The sequence below is a fragment of the Manis pentadactyla genome, chromosome 1 (assembly GCF_030020395.1).
Source record: "Manis pentadactyla isolate mManPen7 chromosome 1, mManPen7.hap1, whole genome shotgun sequence".
In the NCBI taxonomy this organism is placed as follows: domain Eukaryota; kingdom Metazoa; phylum Chordata; class Mammalia; order Pholidota; family Manidae; genus Manis; species Manis pentadactyla.
The window spans coordinates 42,921,066-42,938,779 of NC_080019.1; the positions used below are offsets into that span (position 1 = coordinate 42,921,066).

Sequence of the window (17,714 nt, forward strand, 5' to 3'; positions counted from 1 at the left end):
GTGCAATGGTGGGAGCTGCAGGTGAGTGGGACCAGTGCCTGCTAGGATGAAAGAGCTAGGGTGGGTTTCCTGCCTTCCTGGCTGTAATGCCTGCCTCTACTGCCAGGTCAAGTGGGCTGTGGGTGCAGGGAGGAACCATGCAGCTGAGTCCCTAGAGCTGCCATGGGCAGAGCTACCCTCCAGCCAGCCTGCCTTGATGGTGTCAGGGGGTGGCAGGTGAGTGGAACTGGCACCTGTCAGAAGGAAAGAGCAGTAGGCTGTGCACCACAGTGGGGAGCCTCTGGGATTTGCTGCTAGCTGGAGGGATGGAGCATCTGAAGTTCCTGAGAGTTCTCAACCTGCTGTACTGAGTGGGCCAGAAAGGTGTTGTCCACCTGCCTTTTCTCCTGAGCAGACAGCTCTGTGTAATCTTTGCCCCTCTAGCTCCCCTCTCTCTGCAGGGAAGTCCTTCAAACTGCCTGCTTTTCTTTTGTCTCAGGGGACTGGTATTGCCTCCTTGTTCTCCACAAGCAACTGGAATCTCAGCCTCTCTGAGTATTCCACCCATCTTTGCTTTCGAGCCCCACTAATCACCAGAGCACATGTAATGTGGTTTGTGTTCCTGGAGCAGATCTCCAGAGCCAGGTGTCTGCAGTCCTGGGCTTCTTTCCACTCCCTCCCTGCCCAACTCCTCTTCCAACTGTGGGTTGGGGGTGTGTGTGTGAGGGCTGGGTCCCACTGGATCATGTCTTTGCCACTTTACCCTTTTCTGTGAGGTCTTCTCTTCTTCCCAGATGTAGGCAATCTGTTCTGCAGTCTTCAGGTCATTTTCAGGATTAGTTGTATTTGCTGTATTTTTGTTTTATGTGACTTTGGGAGGAGGTTTCTGCCTTGCTTTTTACACTGCCATCTTTTCCACAGAATCCTGAGAGGTTCCTGTATTATGATAAAAGACAAAGTCCTTAAAAACAAGATCTGGCCTCCTGCTGTCTTTTGTTAACCTCATCTTCTGCCAGTGTTTCAGTGTCCTCCAGGTACCTGGCAGCCTAACCACTCACTGAGTACATTAGCTATGCTCTCTCTTAGACCCTCTGTACTCTCAGTGTGAAATGCTTTCTGCCTGGATATTTACCAGAGATTGATTCTTCACTTCTCTTAAATATGCTAAAAAACACCTTAGGAGAGATGATTTCCCTCATGGTCTATTATATATAGCACCTTTTAGTTCACTTCCCCTCCTTTATTTTCTCCACAGTACCCATCTCCATTTTACATACTACCTAGTCATTTGCTTGTCAGTCTGCTCAGCCACTAGAAGATAAATGCAGGAGGGGGAAACAGTCTTGCTCACTGCTGTATCCCAACGTCTAGCACAGTGCCTGACACATGACAGGCTGAGATATTTGTTGGATGATGGAACTAGGAAGTGTACTGAGGTAACTCAGAATCCAGAACTCTCAGGGCCTGAGACAGTCTCCAGTTCCAGTGCAACCCGACCTGAGTTGACTCTGCCACTACTTGCAGGGTAGAATGTTATACTCTGGGATATAAGATAAACTTCCCCAGCAGCTGCCAAGAGGGACCAAGAAACCCAGCCTTCAAGTGTAAAGAATCTAGTGTCCATTGGATAACTTCCAGTAAGAGACAAGAGGCAACAGATACATTCCATCCCTGTCTTCCCCAATTCCACTTAATGGACTGCCCCTGGGTAGTCCTGCAAGGCCTTTCTAAAAAATGTCCTGCAAGGCCTTTCTAAATGAACAAACAGCTGGGTTTTCTTCAGGCCAGCCGGATTAAACTAACTTGATTTCCCTCCACTCCTGCATGACTTACCTTTTTTCCTTTTCTCTTGCTTCCCTGGGGTTGCATCTCCCAATATAAGATTTTCCTCAGATTCTGTTTTATATAGTCTAGGCAAGCCTGTAAAAAACTTTTCTCCCCAGTGATCCTTTATTAAATCCCAGGAAAATAATTCTGGTTGGTCTTATTTACGTTATATGCAAAACCTTGAATCAAGTACAGTTTCCAAGGAATGCAGTTGGTCAGAGCAGGAGCACATTCTCTACCCATAACCAGAGTGTGCAGCTTGCTGAGGGAAGGGAAATGAGAACACATACTGGGTAAGCAGGAACAATGGCTACCTCAGTTTTCTACAGAGGAGCAGGGGTCACAGGATCAACACAGCAAGTCTCGGGCTTTGCTGGTTTGGATAAGGCTTACTTCCAGTAGTCTGCAAAGGAACTTAGGAGAGGCTTGTTAAAAGGTAATTAAAAAAAAAAAAGGTAAAATCATGACTCACACAAATATAAAATGAACACACACATTAAAACATGTTGCTTAGCCCATTATTGAGGGAACCAAAAAGATGTTACCACTAGTTCAAAGAAGTCAGAGGACACCTTTACTCAGGCTGACTCCACACTCTGCCTCTTACCAATGCGAGTCATCCCTAGGGGACATGGGTTAGGGGAGTGGTTTGGAGGAACAGGGACAGTTTCTTCATCCACTCTTTGCATTGGTTACTAGCTGTTGTTATGTCCTTTGCTCTTAATAGCTTTTCCCCACCTTCTGCCTCCACCTTGTTCAAAGAGTGTGCATCACAGGTTGGAAGCAATATGAAGAGGTGGGAGGCTGCCGTGATGCTCTGGGGGCAGGGGCCTGAACAGTGGAAGCAGCCATGGGAAAAGGACAGAAGGAAGCTTGGAAGAGACCTGCTAGAGGTGACCTCCCTGTCCAGCCATCCAGGATATGACAGCTAGTTGGGTGGGTATGCAAAGTAAGGAGAGATGGGTAATTCTAGAGATCTTAACCTACATGTTTAAGAGCATTGCCAGCATTAACCAGAGGGAGAAGGAACATTTTGGGGAGGAAAACAGATCCTCCCTAAATGGGGCAGGTGGATGGGGGTTTTAACCACGTGACATGCTGGCAATGCTTCCTCACGGAGCCTCTCAGTGGCTCATGGGATGTCAGAATGAAAGGGCTGGAGATGAGGGATTGGGTGGAGTCCCTGGGAATGTGGGGAACTCATGAGGGGCCCACAGAGAATGTGTGCTGTGGGAGCACCAGAACCTCTTATAAAACTGTTTGTCCACACAGGGCACAGTGGCACAGAATCTGTCTTTCGCTGGGGCTCCTCCCAAGACATCCCCATCTCTGTTCAGCAGGAGAACCTCAGGGACCCTTCCCAAACCAGTGATATTCAAATGTTTTGATTGCTACCCTGCCTGACGCTTCCCTTCTCAGCAACTCACTCCAAAATGCAGGCAAGTTGCCTGCTGGTGTCGAGCTGACTCTGCATCCCGTCCTGCCTGGGTTCAGATCCCTTTTCTGCCATGCACAGCACGGTGTGTCCATCCTCTGCCTCTCCGCCCTGGGGTGGATGGCACTGCCCTGATTCCTTCTACCTCCAGCTTCCTGGTTCTGGGGGAGGCCCTGATAGACCAGAGGGAGGACAAGAGACAGGGTACTGTGTCTGCTCCCTCCCTGCTCCAGCACCGTGGCCATGGTAGTGGCCATCCCTCTGTGCCCACAGCTTCTCTGGAGGTCCCTCACCTGGGCTCCAGACACACATTCCTTCCTTTGCTTCTAGGGATGCTAGAAACTAGGGGATGGCACAGGCTCCAGCTGTTGCTGGCACCCGGCATGTCACTGTCCCCTGCCACACCTCTGTAAACTGTTCCTATACTAAACTCTGTGCTTCCTGCCAGGGACCCTACTGACATTGCTGGCAACCAGTGCATCAGCATGTCTGATTTGTGTTTTATTTACTAGACCAGGCCAACATCAGCATTTCGAGCTTAACACTGCTTAGTGACAACAGAAGCACAAATACTTTCTGTATTCATTAAATTTCCACACTACAGAAGGAGCCAGTGCTGGAAAGGGTTTTGTACTTGACACTCCAACTCACACAGCATATTTCAAAGCATCCAGGACATAAGTGACATGCCATCTTTGTCTCCTAGGTTAAGACCATATACTGTTTCCCCATGCGTGCCTTGCTTTCCAGACAAATCTTCCTAGGCACACCTCTCCCCCCATCAGGTTTCTAAATCCTACCCACCCTTGGAGGCGTGGTTCAAATACCATGCTCCCCCTACCTCCGAACTTCTCCCAGTTATCCTAGCTTCCTGCTACTAGCAGGTGCTGCGTTCTGTTGGTCTTACTCCCCCTGCTGTAGTCCACTCTTAAAAGGGCCAGGTCTCACTCACTGTGGATTCCTTAGCACACCCAGCTCAGTGCCTTTTACGTAACAGTCAATAATAGGTTGTCTGCTGGAGAGATCTGTGAGCTGCTTCAGCTGAGATTAAACAGCTGGATTTCTTGTTTCCTGTTATGTGTCTCCCTGGCTCCTTTTCCTCCCTTCTCTCGTCGCTTAACCTGAGTCATCAGCTTCATCCTCCCACCTTCCTCTCCCTTCTGCCGGCCTCTGTTCTGACCAAGGCTTCCTAGCTCCTACAACCACAAAGGCCAGAATTAAGAAGACAGTCCCCCATGTCCAACTCCTTGGAAGCTGTAGAAAATGATGCTCAGAGCCCTCAGCAGCTCACCCAGGAAACTGGGTCCCAGGGGCAGAATGTTGACCTTGGTTTGTGGCACCCATACCAGGGATTTTGACCTGCGTCTTCCTACCTCCCCATGTGTACCTCAGGCCTGCCACTCCCAGTGACCCCAAGTCCCCTTCACTGGGGCCCACTTAGACTCATTCCTGGGCCTTTGCTTATTCTGGCCCCCTGCCTAGGCCTTCCCCACCAACCCGGGGCCAACCTGCTCTCCCAGAGCTGACCTGTGAGGCCCCATCAGTGTCCCTTCCACATGGATCTTGCTTCTTCCTCTTCACACACCTCTGTGGTTTTTACACAGCTTGTCCTCTAGTGTCCTTCAGTCATTTGTGTCTATGTGTGTGTGCACTGTGTCTTCAAGGACACATGAGGCCCTCACGGAATCCACCCTAGTCTTGTTTGGCTGGCAGCATGTGGCACAGAGCAGGGCTGATGACAAGGGCTCAGCCTTTCTTAGCTGGGTCCCTGAAACTTCGAGCCCATCAATACTGGGCTCACCAGGGAGGCCAGCTAGCGTTTCTTCCTGGCCTGGGTGGTCTGCTGAAAGATGAGGTGCGAGTTCCAGCCAAAGGCCTTCCTGTGCTGGCTGTGGCTCTGCCAGGGCCCCAGGAGGGGGCAGCTGCAGGTGAAGGCCTTCCCGCACTGGCACTTGTAGGGTCTCTAGCCCATGTGGCTCTGCCGATGTACAGGGAGGTAGAGCTTGGGCTGATGGTCCTGCCACACTGGGGGCAAATGTACAGCTTCTTGCCTGTGTGCACACCCTGCTGCACGATGAGGCTTGAGCCCTGGCTGCAGCCTTACCACACGTGCCACGGATATAGGGTTTCTCCCATGTGCACCCTCAGATGCCAGATCAGGTGGAGCTGCAAGTGAAGGCCTTCCTGCACTCCCCGCACCCACATGGCTTCTCCCTGGTGTGGATTCCCTGCTGGACGACAAGGGCGGAGCTCTTGCCACAATCAGTATACAAGCAGGGAGTTTTGGTGCTGAGGCGGGCGCCTCCATCAAGTTTCATACAGTCCTGGCCTCTCTCCTGATCCATGTTTCTTTTCTTTTGGTGCTTGGCATGTCTCTCCTCACTTGCTTGTCTGCAAGCCATTCAGATTGTTCTACTTTCCTGCTCCCCCTTCTCTGACTTCCCTAATGCACAGCCATCTGGAATTTTACCCTGGATTCTTCCAGAGAATTCTCTCAGATTCACTTGTTCCAGAATCAAATCCGTCTTTTTAATGTTGGTCTCAATATCTGCACAATACATAGAAAATGTAAACAAATAATATATTTAAAAAAACAAATAAAAATAGAGTCATCTTTATATTATGGATAGGAAACGTGAGACTATATTGGGATTTGAGGAAACAGTCCTCTGAAAGAGGCAAGATGGCTGAAAAGTACAGTATAGGGAATATAGTCAGTAATGGGATTATCTTTGCAGATGGTAACTACTTACTGTGGGGAGCATTTTGTAATGTATATAATTATTGAATAACTATGTTGTGATTCAACCAATAGGATACTGCATATTAACTATAATAAAAAAATAAAGGCAATAAAGCAGTGGGGCCAAGAGTACAGTCTCTGGGACCAGACAGCCGGAGGCTGAATCCTGCCTCTGCCACAAGCAGTTACTTGACCTCTTTGTCCCTCAGTTTTCCTATCCAAGTTACTACTAGGACCTATTTTATGGTAATGTTGTAAGAAATAGATTAATGTGCATAAAGTGTTTAGCTAGGTGTTAGCTATTAGTATAATAATCTGCTCAGTTGAGAAATAAGATATGGGGAGAGCAATACATCATCTTTATTACTGAAAAGCTGATATTGGTGAATGTGGCCTATAGCTGCAGGCAGGTGGGGTCACTAACACCTGAATCTCAGGATGAGAGAGCACCAAGTGCCCAGGGACTGCTGTGGGAGCATTAAGCAGCCTGAGCTACCACGGGTTTGCTCCTGTAACACTGAAGAGAAGAGGAACAGGCAGACGCACGGTCTGTGTGGATACTGGAACCCAAGGGAGAGGAGGGAGGACTGGCTTTCTCAGAGTCCATTTCTTTCCACTCATAGTTAAATCCAATCCCCTTTTGTCCTGGGGCAATAGTGTGGGGCCAGAGAGAGGTCACAAGTGTTACACCAGTGAGCTTCCTGAAATATCAGGAGTCAGGGAACAGGGGACTTAAACTCAAATTTTATAAATGTGTACCATGTTTTCAGTATGGGTAGAGAAAACAGAAAAGAAAGAGCAGTAAAGGAAAGCATGCATTCTGGGAAAGGGGCAGGGATGGCACCATCACTAGACATTTGCCCAGGGAGGGCACGCCTACAGATGTAAAGACTGCCAAGCCAGGAGGAGATACACAGGGTGTCTTGGGAACTCTCCAGAGCAGCAAGTAGGGTGGCTGGAGAAAGGCCCAGATTTGGACAGAGGGGTTCTGGGAGTTAAGGGGCTTGACCGAGAGGATGCAGGATGAGAATTCCTGAGAGAGCTCAGGCATCTATGAGATAAAGGAGAAGAGGGGAGAACAACAGAGCTGCCTGCAGGGAAAGGTGTGGAGGGCCTGCTGTGGGCAAGGCCAGTGCTGAGCTTGGCAGTGGGGAAGGTAGACCGTTGTGGATCCCCTCGCAGCCCACGAGATTAGTCTAGGCAGTAAAAGAGAGCAGAGCAGCTGCCCCTCCAAAGTGGTGGGGAGGGACACACACATGCCCCTTTCCACCCAAAGCTACAGGAAATAAGAGCAGGAAAGGAGGACCATGCTTGAGGAGGTCCAGAAGGGCGCGCGCGCGCGCGCGTGTGTGTGTGTGCGCGCGTGCACGCGCGCCTGTCTGTCTGTCTGTAAGTGCTACAGCAGCTCCTTAGCAGAGTTGTCAAGGTTCCACAGGGTGTGGGAGAGCCGGGAGCCAGGAAGGGGAAGAGTTGGCCCCACACTGGGCAAGTGTTACCTTATCAACCTGTTTTTGAGCACATTCCTGTAGGGCAGAGAACTGTACTGAGGGTAGAGAAGGCCAGGGTCTGCCTCAGTCCAGCACTAGCCCCCAGTCTAAGCTTATCTTCCATTTCCCAACTCCCTCCTCAGCTTCCCTGAGCTTTCTGGTCATACACTCCCCAAGAAAGGTTTCCTGCCTCTGTGTCTTTCGTTTTTCTCCTGGCCTGGAGTACCCAATCCTGTCCTCACCTTAACTGCTCATCCACTCACCCCTCTCCCCTGGTCACCCATCCTCTGGGCCTGGTTCTGCACCTCCCTCAGAAGTCTTTGTCCACTCCTCCCACAGCTCCCAGTGAGTGACTGCCCCCTCCTCTATCCCGACCACCTCTGCCATTCATCCTCACTACCTTGGCAATGACCTCATACTGGTGAATTAGATTTTTCTTCCCACATGTCCATCTTCCCAAGTAGGCTAGAGTTTCTGCAGGACAATAGCTGACTCCTATTATTATGCCTGTAGCCTTCTTAATCTGATGCACTTGTGCAAGTCGCTATGAGGACAGGATGCTAGGTGGCACAGTCCCTGCCCTCAGATGTGACAGGAGGTAAAGGGTGCTTTTGTCCTGCCTCCTTTGAGGCCCAGAAAACTCAGTACTAGTACATATCTGGCTAAATGCCCAGAAAGGCTCTGAATGATGGGCCTTGGAGTGAAAGTAATCCTGAGTACTACTGTGTCTACCAGACAGCTACAGCTAACCAAGGGATGAGAATTTGCTGGAGCGGTTCTTTGTTTATTGGGGTATTAGAAAGGATTTGGGACCGAGGCCCAGGAAAGCAGCCTGGTGGTAAACACAGCCTTGTGGACCCTGGCCTGGCTGGCATTTGGAGCCGACCTGCCCACAGAGCACCGGGCCACATTCTCTCTGGTGCCCTCCTCCACTGACAGTGCAGCACACTGGTGTAATTCTCAGAGACACCCACCAACTGACTGGGGAAAACAGCCTTTCCCAAGACACACGGAGCCTGTCTGGCCACCTTGGGGGTAAGCCAAGTGCTGAAGCCTGGGTCCTAAGAGGCCCACTCTGCTGAGAAGATTGGTATCACCTACATTGCAGAAGAGGGGAGGCCAAGGCTAGTGGGAAGCAGCCTTACCCAGCCTGGAGGAGGCCACTAGCTTTGGCCCCAGTCGTGCTTCCCCAGCGGTGGCCCTAGGGACAGGGTCCAGATAGGTCCCAGGAGGCAGGGGGCCTCAGGGGCTAAAGTCAGAGGAGCCCTGGGTGGCTTTCTCATTCCAGATCTCATGCTATTGTTGCCGGGATGGGTCTGAGACCTGCAAAGAAATGTTAGAGAAAGTCCATAGCTGACCTTAGGAAGGGAAGCTAAAGAGGGTCCAAGTGCCTTTTCCCTGTCTCCTGGCTGATGGACAGTGGGGAGAGCCCATAACAAGTGCAAGGACAACTTTCTGGGGAGGTTTGGGGCTGGAAGGTACAAAAGGCATATACCAAAGAGGCCCCTCCAGCAGGGGATGCCAGCCCCACACAGCTCTTGGTGCACCCCTCCCAAAGAGTATACCCTCTCTTCTTGGACGGGGACTCAACCTGGTTAATGGTCCTGGCAGTACCACATGACAGAACAGTTTTCACCCTGTCCTAGCCAGCTGCCTTTGATGCATCCTGTGAGGCTAGCAGGGTGGGAAATGCTGCTTCATTTGACAGGTAAGGAAACTGATTTGGAGTTTTGACTTCCCTGAGGTGAGGTGACCCAACTAGTCAAGAGGCAGAACAGCTCCTGAAAGATCCCTCATGGCTGCCTGGACACTGAGTTAATAAGAAGGGAGCCCAGCACACCACCTGTGCTTATACATTTAAGGGTCCAGGTCTCATGAGGAAACAAGAATGGCTTATAAGAGGCCAGAAGATGAGTCCCACCGCTACCTGGAAACCCTCGGTCCTTTTACTGCCCTCTGCTAGGGCCAGCCTATCTTCCACCTCTCCCACTAGGCTGTGGCCCACTGTACCCCTGCCCTCAGCCCTGCTGCTGGTGGTCCCAAGGCTAGAGCCATGGACCCAGGATTCCTCCTCCTCAGGCTCACAAGTCTTGTCCTCCTTTGTGTGTGTCAAATTCTTACTCGTCCCCAAGTGATGGCATAGCAAGTCCTGATTGGTCCTGAGCATGGCTTCTTTGGGCTCACAGAGTGTCACCTGGAGGGATGCAAACACTTTATCAGAGACTGGCCCATCTCAGGAGGGCCATCCACTCCTGAAGGAGGTAGGGCCAGCCTTGGGACCAGGCCCTCTGTGAACACAGCTCATGACAGTGATGCCCATCGTTCAAAGCCCGGCAGGATGGAAGGGAAGGTGCTCTTACCCAACGTCTAGAAGCCACCCCAGTCCCCACAGCTGTTTGGGACAAGTGCTGACCCATCCTGCTCCTGCTTCAGGTCCAGATCCTGCCAGACTTACTTCCTGAGACGTCCCCTCCCCTCGTAGGTGCTTCTGGCCTCAGAGGGTCACAGAACCATCTGGCTCCTTCCTCAGCATAGTGGCTCCTTGGATTTTAAACAGATTTTACCTTTGGGTGCCTGAGTTTTGACTTTACATCTCCCCCCGCTGACCTGTTTCCTGTCTCCTCATCAGCGAAGGCCTCTGCTTATTACTCTCAAAGCTCGGGCAAATGTGTGAAGTAACTTTTAGCAGCCAAGTTGGTGAATCTAGCCTAGCGCTGGGGCAGGACTGTGCTTGGCTGAGGCCTTGACTGGCTCCAGTCTCTGCCCAGCTCAGGGTCCACCACCCATACCAGACAAAATGGAATGGCTGCTCTGGAGCTCCTCCCACTAACATGCATACCGGAGGCTGGTAGTGGGAACTGCAACTCATGTTGAACTGTGAAAGCGTTAGGCAGAAAAATAGGTATGAGCAGGGTGGATAGAGAACAAGGCCAGTAAAGCCCACTAGAAAGGACTCAGAGTTAACCAGGTGAAACTAGAAAGCCAGAAAAGACAGTTAATCAGTTGAAGCTCCAAAGGTCAGGAGTAACTTGGCATGCCCAGATATTCCCCAGATAAAGAGAAGTATCCAAGCACAGCCCATGTCTTCATTGTGTCAATTAGATTATGCAATTGTAAGATTTACTTTAGCCTGCTAAAAGGCCCAGCTTATTCTTTAACTTAGCCTATGTGCTGTCCTTCCTCCTCCTTCATCTCCTAATCAAGTAATTTTATAACCAGGGTGGGAGACAAACACCGTAGCTAATTTTCCAAACAAGCCCAGATATAAACAGTATAGTAAGAACAGGTAAGTTTCCATCTTAGCTAAGATTGCATTTTAAGAGCCAAGAAGTTAGGAAGATTCCTAACACATTCTTTAGCAAACAGACCTCAAACTCAGCCCACCTTGAGGCAGGGCAGGGGTCTTGATTGATATGTTCCCAGAGGGAAGCCGCTATCCAGGGGGAGGAACCAGATCAGTATATTTCGTGTGTTAATTTAATTTTGCAGAATTACCTGGAGGAATGATAATAGAGGAAACATGGTGTCTCTCACCAGAGATAAACACCTTGAGGCCACTTAACAAGTCAATACCCGCTAGTCCTTTGTCACGTTCCTGAAAAATCCCTAAAAAGGGAACCCCCCAACCTTTCACGCTCCTCCTGAGGACGCCAGCACTTCTTCACTAAGTGCTTACTTCAAATAAAACTTTTACTCTGCTTCACTAATGAGTCTCTACCCTTCAATTGTTTGTTGTGGCGGGCACAAGAACAGAGGGAAAAAAAACTCAACCCCCATAAAAAAAGTACAAAGTTTTCCCAATCAAGTCATGCTTGGTTTTCTTTTGATCCATGGTTACCCTGTCGTCCAGCAGAAATCTGGCAGGCCTGTGCAACCAGGCAGCCTTTTAACAGTTACAAAACCACTTCAAATTCTTCATTTCATTCCAACTTCACACCCAGGTGGAGGCGGGGAAGGGAGCATTGCTGTTCAGAGAGGTTAAGGACTTGTCCTGCGTTGGAGGTGGGGGGCAAGGCCGGCCTGGAAGGCTTTTCTCCCACCGTGAGGTTCGAGTGAATAGTTTTCAGCAGCACCTCCGGGTTCTGCCCCGCCCACTGAAGGCCAGAGAAATCGGCCGGACAGGGGCAGGGCGCCACGGCCTCGAAGGAAGCCGTCCCTCCCCAGGACTGAGCCCCTCTTTTCCCAGCCCCGGCCTGTCCCCTTCCGCTTACCGCCATACCGTCCCGCACGTCTCCCCCCTTCCGGTCCCCACTGCCAATTCTCCCCCTGCCGCCCCTGGCCCCCCACCGAGCCCTTCCCGCAGCCGCCGCCCCCTTCGCCGCGCAGACCTCAGGCTGCAGCCCCTTTCGCTTCCCTCTCGACATGCCCCCACCCAGCGCCAGGCCGGGGCCCTGCCCCCACGCCCCCTCGCCCCGAAGCGCAGACCCTTTCTCCCCGCCCCCACCTCGCCCGCCGCTTCCCCCTTCCTCCGCCTGCGGCCCCGCCCCCGGATTTCTCGGAGCAGGGAGGCAGCTCCGCCCGCTCCAGCCGCCCACGTCAGGCGCCGCTCTGTGAACCCGCCCGGGGGAATCACCGGCAGCAGGCACTGCCCGGCAGCTCTAGGAAGCGGGAGGTGTCTTCATCTTTGTGGTTCTGCTGGGTTCCTCCGGCCCGACTCTCCAGGAAAAGGGGCGGGCAGCGGGGTCAGGACCCAACTCAGTCCTTATTCCAAAACTAATTTTAAGTGGACCCATTTCAAAGGACTTGGTGAAATAATGGGACAATCCCCTTGAGAGAAGTCTCTGATTTTACTTCAATACAGCAAAAATTAAAGTACTACTTATAAACTAGGGGAAATATTTGCAACATATATGGCAAATATACACCATAATTTCCTTACTACAGAGTTTGTACAAATAAATTCTTAAATGGATCAACAACCCAACAGAACTGCTAAAGAACATGAACAGGAAATTCACAGAAAAAAAATACACAATTTTTAAACACGAGACACGATTTCCAGTTTCATTCATAATTGAATGCAAATCAAAATGAGGGCACTTTTATCAGATCAAAAACTAGTTTTAAGGATGACTTGGGGAAATGGACATGTCTATACACTTACTGGGAACCACATTCACACTTTCTATCAAAATACCAAATGCACCTACCCTTTAACAATTTATCCTGCAGGCGAAGTTGCACAAATACCAAGGATGGTGTGTTGGTATATTCAGCATGGCACTGTGTGTAATAGGGCACACTACATGATGTGTGTACATTCATACAGTGGAATATCACACAGCAGTGAAAATAAAATGAGGTAGATCTTACAGGCTAATACAGAACCAGCTATAAGACACACTAAGTGAAAAAAACCAAGGTGTAGAGAGAGTGTCTGTGCCTGTGTGCTGGAAGGGGACACATAAGATTGTAAATGCATGGGCTATCTCTGGAAAGATCCTCAAATTTCTTTATAACAGTTATCCTACTTGGGGTACTCCAGCCTGGGAGGGAAACTTACTCTTCATTGCTGCAACTTTTAAGATGGGGGTACAATGAGAAAGGACCTTGAGAGAAAGGGGCACAGGCTTAGTTAGCCTCAGTTATTCTGACTGTGACTACTAGCTTTGCAAATGGGGGTCATCAGAGAACTTCCCACCTCAGGAGAGGAGTAAATAAGATAAGGAACATGTGGCATTCAGCACTATGCCTAGAACACAGGAACCCCTCAACTAATGGGGTGGTTACAACCTTGCTACTGGCCTGCTAGGACTTGGGTGGCCTGCTAGGACTTGGGCTGCCTTCCCCAACCTCTCTCCCAGCATTACAGAGGTGTCAGCCACTGTGCACACAGGGAGCCCGAGAGAGACACAATGGGACCGGGGCCTCTCAGGCCTGAGCCAGGCCCCATCTGTCACAGGTCATGTCTCATCAGGGTGCAGAGGCCCAGATTTCTGGTTTGGGAATTTGCTACTTGATCCTTCATGCCCCTAAGGCCTGCTCATCCATCTGTCCCTTCTCTGGCCCCATCCCACCACCTGGGTCAGAATCCCAGTGGTCTCTCAGCCTCTGACAAGCTGTCCATGTGGCCTCCAGGACTCCTTTCTTCCCTTACCCGCCTAGCCACCACACTCCAGCACAACCGTCTGCCAAACACCAGGGTGACATTATTCCCTGGTGGAACTCCTGGTTCTTGGAGGTAACTGAGCATTTTATTTTCCCAGTCCTTTATACTGTGGCTCCCTACTGCCCACTCCACTTTCTTTTATTAACTTTTCCCCTCCTGATCATGAAAGTAATTCAGGCTTATTGTAGAAAATGCAGACAATGTGGAAAATTTAACTACTGTTAACATCTGATGGACTGATTTCTATGCATGTACATTTAAGAAAACTGGGTTTTCTATACACACCATTTAACTTTGTACTTTGCATTTTTCATTTAATATGGAGAATATTTTGTATGACTTAACATTCTTTAAATTTTTTTTTTAGTGGTTACATTATATTCCATCGTATTGTAATTTAATCATTTCTAGTCACTTGGGTTCCATTTACACCTTTTGTAGATTAATAACCCTGACAAATAACAGTATCATTGTCAAAATACTCATCTTTTGGGATAGCTTTCTAAAGGTAGTACTACTGTACCAAAGTATACCAACATTCTTTTTAAAATGGTTTAGCTTCCCCTGAAATGATAATGGATTAAAATGGTTTAAATAACACTGATGGGATATGGGGAAAATTTTCTAGAAGATGGGAAATAGATGAAGTGGTAACTGATAAAGCTGGGTGGTCACAGCAGGGAACACTTCAAGGGCAATGGAGTGGAAAGAGGCAGGAGACCTACCCTGCCAGAGCCAAGCGGCCTGGAGCCTGGAACTCCCAGACACATGAAGGCTGGAAGAGAGAGAAGGGCTTAAAATTGGCATTAACTCAAAGTCTGTAATTAACACTTGATTCTCTTCTCCCCCACTCCTACAGTAGCACTCATAGCAACCCCAGACAAAAACATCAAAGGATTTTTTTACTAGAGAAATTTAACAGCCCATACAAAAGACTTCTGTATTCTGGCATTTAGAGGTTTCCAGGGAAACAGCTTGCTCCTCACCAATCACTACACAGAGGTCTCATTTGAGTTTTTGATACACATACACACACACACACAGATTTATGTATATGTGTATATATGCTGATTTATCAGTAAGAATCACAACATATTTGAGGAAAGTCTCCAGTGAAAGTGTGATAAAGAGAAAAAAGGACCCAGGGGCAAGGGCATGAATGAGTGAGATCATTCAGGTGACAAAAGAGACTTTTCTAATTAGAATACTCAGATTTGAGAGGTATCTCTAAAGTGAGAAGAGTAGACTACAAAGAAGGAACAAACAGAAAACAAGAAAAGGCTCTTAGAAGTTAAACTAATTACTGCTGAAGTAAAAACATTCACTAGAAAGGTTGAAAAATAATCAAGGTATGCTCCCAGAAAATGGCACAAGGCAAGGAACAAGTAGTTGAGGATCAACACACAAAGTACAACATGTGATCGAAAGAAATTTCAAGAAGATTAAAAACAGAAAAAAAAAAAAAAAAAACAGAAAGGGGGAACTGTTACATAAGTAACACAAGAAAATTTCCAAGAGTAGAAGTACCTGAGTCGCTAGATTGAAAAATCCCATTGAGTACTTCTGGGAATTGAGTATATCAGGAATAAAGAGGAGACTTTAAAAGCTTCCAGGTATGGCTGTGGGGGAACAGATCACAGGAAGGTAAATACTATTTACTGATTGTCAAAGAAATAAAAATCTGATTGGAATCACACAGGAATCCACAAAATTCTGGAGAAAGTTTTCAATCTAGAATTTCAGAGTTAGTCAAATTACCAATCAAGTGTGAGAGTAGAGGAAAATGTTTTTGATATGTAACCAATCAATAATTTTGTCTTCCATATACTCTTTCTTGGCAAGCGACAGGAAGATGTGCTACAGTGAAACGGAGGGAGTACATGAACAAAGAGGAAGATATGGGATAGGACACAATGGAGTCCAGTATAGCATCAGAGAACAGCAAGGGCAGTATAGAGCAGGACGCAAGAGGTCTCTGGAAGGAAATATACAGGAAAGAAGGGGGCTAGAATTTGAAAATAACGGAGGATGTGCTAAAAGCAATCAGTGCAAGGGGCAAAGAAAGGCAACTAGAAACTTCAGTAAAAACAAAACATAGTTCCAAAAGGGAAGCATCATCATAGAAAGCTACTTCGATCTGCAGTGAAAAACATTTACATGGTCATAATAACATTCATGCTGTTTATTTGCAACTTTTAGAACTAACCAATACACAAGGGATAAAAGACTATAGTTACAGGACAGAATTCAAGAATTATCAGACCTGACATTTTCAGAGGCGAAGAGTAGAAAAGATGGTGATGAAAGAAGTGCAGGGTATATTCCACATTTTACAAAATGGGGAATTGAGAGTTTATAGTTAATACAATAAAACAAAATATGTAAATACAATAAATAATTTTTTCCTTATTATAAAATTCTTGCTTATAGAAAATATGGAAATTCCTAAAAACAAACAAATAACCTCTTACTCACCCATAATTCTATTACCCATAGGACCTGGGTTTGAGCCTAAGCTCTGCAATGTACCACCTTTTATGGCTGTGAACAAGTCACACAGTCACTTATATTTTCTTAAATTTCCTTCAGGTAATTTATCTATTACATTTTAACTGTATATGTAACAATATTATGAGAACTGTACTATATACACAATTTTGAATCCAGATTTTTCTCACTTTAAAACAAAGTAAAATTCTGGATATGTATTATATGCTCTTCTATACTTCTAAATATGTCCTTGCTATAGGGCAGTCAGTGCTTTCCCAGAAAAATCTGACCAAATCTTGAAAGAAACTTAGGGTTAGGAAAAGTAGGTGGAAGCTGGGTAGGAGGTGGTGGTAACAGGCACCAAGGACAGTTGAGCAAAGGCACAGAGAGCAAGCATGTGCCTCTAGGCAGTAAAAGGTTCATGGAAAGTGAAGAGATGAAATTGGAAGATGACAATGAGAGTTTAGTAAATCATGTTAAGGGATCCAGGCATTTTTCCTGTAAGAGCCATGAGAAAGGGTTTGGTAGACCTTGTTTGTTTAGCACCCCAGGGCCTAGTACCATGTTTGCCACAAAAAATGCATCCTATGTATTTTTGTAATGAATGAATGATGTATAGGAAACCAAAAATGTTTCCAGGGGTTCCAGTGTGAGTGCTGAATAATGCTGCAATTTGCTGGGGAATCCTTAAGAGACGCAAAATTTAAAAGGTTATGTGTTTGGAGAGACTTAGAGATTCTGACCTCATTTAAAAAAACGTCACAGATGATTAAGTAGCGCATTCCCAGATGTGGCTTTAGCCCCTAGAGGATCCATGGATTGGCCAGAGGGAACCTATAACCCCAACAAATCAGCAGCTAATTGAATGTGCAATCTGTGTTTCTCCAGAAGGGAATATACAGCCTACATTAGGTCCTCAGAGGCTGTAGGCCCAGGAAGGCTAGGCTCACTGGATAGAGAAGCAAGTGGAGAAGTGACAGATGTTGGAGGACAACTGCTTAGGGAAGGAGGGGAGGGGATCCAGAGCAGAGGAGAATTAGCTTTGCCCAATGACACCTCTTCCTGACCCAGAGGAATTCGTGGCCAATTGTATTTGACAGACGTGTGTGTGTGTTGAAGAGTCTCTGCCCCATGTTCCCAAAGCACTGTATGATTTTATTATCACTTTTGCATCTCTGTGCTCCACTTTACGCATCTGCTGGTCTCATTCAAGAGTTAAGGACTGACTTCCCAGCTCTACCCTTACTGCCCATCACTAGGTCTGGCTCTTCCCCTGATAGCTAAGTCTGATAATTCTCGGCAACTTAAGAAACAGGGCTTCAGAGTTCCCATCTACTTCTAGATAGACCGGCCATGAGGGAAGGGAAATGACCCTAAGAAAAAGAAAAACCTAAGCCAACTCTGACAACAAGGGGTGCTCACTCCTCCCCTATCAGAAACCATACAGAAAAAGGGTTGTAATTGATTTTATGAGCTGGAATTCAACTGAGAGGGAGAGTTCTAACTGGAGAAGGATCTAATCTGTTTAGTAATCCATTAAGCTCACATGATTGTGGAAACCCAGACCTGGAGAAGTAATACAAGTAGAAATGTCGAAAGTCATTTTGGTGAATGAGGAACATAAAAGTATGTTATATAAAACTT

The 17,714-nt window shown here is 47.7% G+C and overlaps 1 protein-coding gene across 5 annotated transcripts in view; it reads right to left on the reverse strand.

The window, feature by feature from the left end:
* Nucleotides 1–3,803: 3,803 nt before the first annotated feature.
* Nucleotides 3,804–17,714, reverse strand: part of ZNF35 (zinc finger protein 35) — a 42,111-nt gene continuing 28,200 nt past the window's right edge. The window contains exons 6-8 of one of the 5 annotated variants that reach the window (XR_005024522.2): nucleotides 9,557–9,665; nucleotides 8,617–8,794; nucleotides 5,657–5,789 (exon numbers count right to left, since the gene is read on the reverse strand). Coding sequence is in view for 3 of the 5 variants with exons in the window: in XM_057497265.1 (XP_057353248.1) it covers nucleotides 5,644–5,789; nucleotides 9,557–9,665 (255 nt within the window). In the remaining 2 variants the exon portion in view is untranslated. Of the gene's footprint in view, nucleotides 5,790–7,371; nucleotides 8,795–9,556; nucleotides 9,666–12,000; nucleotides 15,200–17,714 lie in introns of those variants that run through there. The other 4 variants (XM_057497265.1, XM_057497267.1, XR_005024521.2 and 1 more) reach the window with 4 other exon arrangements.